The sequence below is a fragment of the Aplysia californica genome, unplaced genomic scaffold (genome assembly GCF_000002075.1).
Source record: "Aplysia californica isolate F4 #8 unplaced genomic scaffold, AplCal3.0 scaffold00288, whole genome shotgun sequence".
In the NCBI taxonomy this organism is placed as follows: domain Eukaryota; kingdom Metazoa; phylum Mollusca; class Gastropoda; order Aplysiida; family Aplysiidae; genus Aplysia; species Aplysia californica.
The window spans coordinates 540,112-542,817 of NW_004797558.1; the positions used below are offsets into that span (position 1 = coordinate 540,112).

At 44.7% G+C, this 2,706-nt stretch overlaps 1 protein-coding gene across 1 annotated transcript in view; it reads right to left on the reverse strand.

Moving 5' to 3' along the window:
* Nucleotides 1–212: 212 nt before the first annotated feature.
* Nucleotides 213–2,706, reverse strand: part of LOC101856519 (fibropellin-1) — a gene marked incomplete in the record, with an annotated part of 13,506 nt that continues 11,012 nt past the window's right edge. The window contains 1 exon segment of the mRNA XM_013084379.2: nucleotides 213–332. Coding sequence (XP_012939833.1) covers nucleotides 213–332 — 120 coding nt within the window.

The window sequence follows — 2,706 nt, forward strand, 5'->3', positions numbered from 1 at the left end:
AGAGAGAGAGAGAGAGAGAGAGAGAGAGAGAGAGAGAGGGAGAAGGGGGTGTCAGAGGTAGAAAATCTTAGGAAACTGTTTTTGATTCACAATTCGGGTAACAGAGCCGATGTTGACAGAATGGTGACGTTGATGCATCGTTACTAGGAGCAGAGGGTGTGTACGGATTGGTCATCCCCAAAGACATTGTGTAAAATAAAAGAAATCGCCTTTCAAGATTGTCTGAGGAAGAAGGAAGGTGCTGCTCCATTATGTAAAACAAACTTGGCTGGGGTCGACGTCTGAAGGGCAAGCGGCATTTTGTCACTTCCCAAGAGTCTCAGCGTCCTGCCCTGTAAGTAGAAACAAATCCTTTAAGAATGCGGCTACTACTCGTAGAAGAAGATGCAATTTACTGTTTCTCTTGGGGAAAAAAAACCAACGACGAAAAACCCCCCAAACAAAACAAAGTTGAAACAAATCCTTTAAGAATGCAGCTACTAGAAGAAGATGCAACTTACTGTTTCTCTTGGAAGAAAAAAACAACAACGAAAAAACCCCACCCCAAACAAAACAAAGTAATAACCCCCGGCCATTCATTGTCTGGAAGAAAATGGCTTTTTGTCGTCTGTTGCCCCCAACGTGGTGGCCCTTGGCGGTTAAACACGAGTAACTATCCCCGGACTACCCAACATCCCAGACGTCATTTTGAATATCTCCTCTCTCGCCGGTGACTACGCACTCTGTCTAGACAACTTAGGACAAAGGGACGCCGACCCGATCACAGATCTACTTACCGATTGGAGAGTTGCAGTAGTCGTAACGTGGACTAGAGACAGGCTCAAAGAAATACGTACGTACGATAGCGTGTCCTAGCCTGTTTTCCATGACAACCAATGTACCGGAGTCTTAACCCTATCCGTACGCCCTGGGGTCATATTGTAGCCTCGGGGTTGTATTCTACACATTTTAGAATACTTCTAGTACGAAGATCTCTTTGAAACCTTCACTATTTCTCCAAAAATCATTTTGACAGACTGCTGTGCAAAGCGTACGGATCGGATTAACGAGTAGATTTCCTTTTTGGAAAGTGGTGGCACAGAGTTCCCCACGTCGTATGGATACGACAGTAAAACACGACGCACGGATAAGGTTAAAATAAGGGAAGACGTTTATTCTATTTTTCCAGACCTTGTCTTTCTTCCTGTGGTTTAGCCGCTAGCCACTTAGCTATCGCACGCAGAAGACGTGGGTTCAGTTCAATTCCTGAGTGAGGAAGTAATTTTTCACTTGGGGATTTGTATCCCCCCTCAGTGTGGGTGGATATGATAGTCACACGCTCTGTCGAAGAATCTCTCTCTCTGTCTGTCCCACAAAGGTCTGTCAGGAGAGTAAAACTCTAACAGAGTCACAATTTTTACACCGTGGGCCTCTCCACAGAGCTTTCCAGATAGATCCTACTTCATATTTATAGCTCTCCCTTCCTCCCTGTTTCGCTTTCTGTCCGATTGGCGTTGCGAGTGCAGTTAGTAAAACACTTACTGAAACTTTAAGAAAGTGACTCTCCGTCTCTGATGATCACCCCACTTCATTTCTTTCCCTCTGGTTCTTCTCTCTTTCTCTCTGTCAGAGAGAGAGAGAGAGAGAGAGAGAGAGAGAGAGAGAGAGAGAGAGAGAGAGAGAGAGAGAGAGAGAGAGAGAGAGAGAGAGAGAGAGAGAGAGAGAGGGAGATTTTGTTGTTTTTGGACAGCAGATGCATTATTATCACTTCCTCCCTACCAACCCCCACTCCCCGCCCTCTCTCCTCGTCCCCTCTCCTCGCCCCCTCTTCTGGTCACCACTTTTCCATAATGTTGATACGACTAAATTTGTGCATTTTGTGGCTAAACAGTTTTGAATCACTCGGTTTCCTTACTTCGGTCTCGCCACTACTACTACTACTACTACTACTACTACTACTACTACTACTACTACTACTACTACTACTAATAGATAGCATTTGTATAGCGCATATCCCCGCTCAACAGCAGGCTCTATGCGCTTTACACTATATTATTACCCCAGCAGACCATAGAATACTCCGAAACATTCTCAGCTTCCCGGGAAGCATACAGTGCAAGCAGCCGATTAAGCGCTCAAACACTAACAAACTGACAAGATCTTTCGCTGTCTATAGCCGGGTACCCATTCCCACCTGGGTGAAGTGAGGAAAATTCGTGTAAAGTGCCTTTCCCAAGGACATAATGTAGGGTCCCTGACGGGATTCGAACCCACGACCTTACGGTTGCGAGTCCGAGAGCCTAACCACTAGGCCACCGACGCCACTGCTACTACTACTACTACTACTACTACTACTACTACTACTACTACTACTACCACCACCACTACTACTACTACTACTACTACTACTACTACTACTACTACTACTACTACTACTACTACTACTACTACTACTACTACTACTACTAGACTACTACTACTACTACTACTACTACTACTACTACTACTACTACTACTACTACTACTACTACTACTGCTGGTGCTGCTGCTGCTGCTGCTGCTACTACTACTACTACTACTACTACTACTACTACTACTATTATTACTACTACTACTACTACTACTACTACTACTACTACTACTACTACAACTGCTGCTGCTGCTGCTACCACTGCTACTACTACTACTACTACTACTACTACTACTACTACTACTACTACTACTACT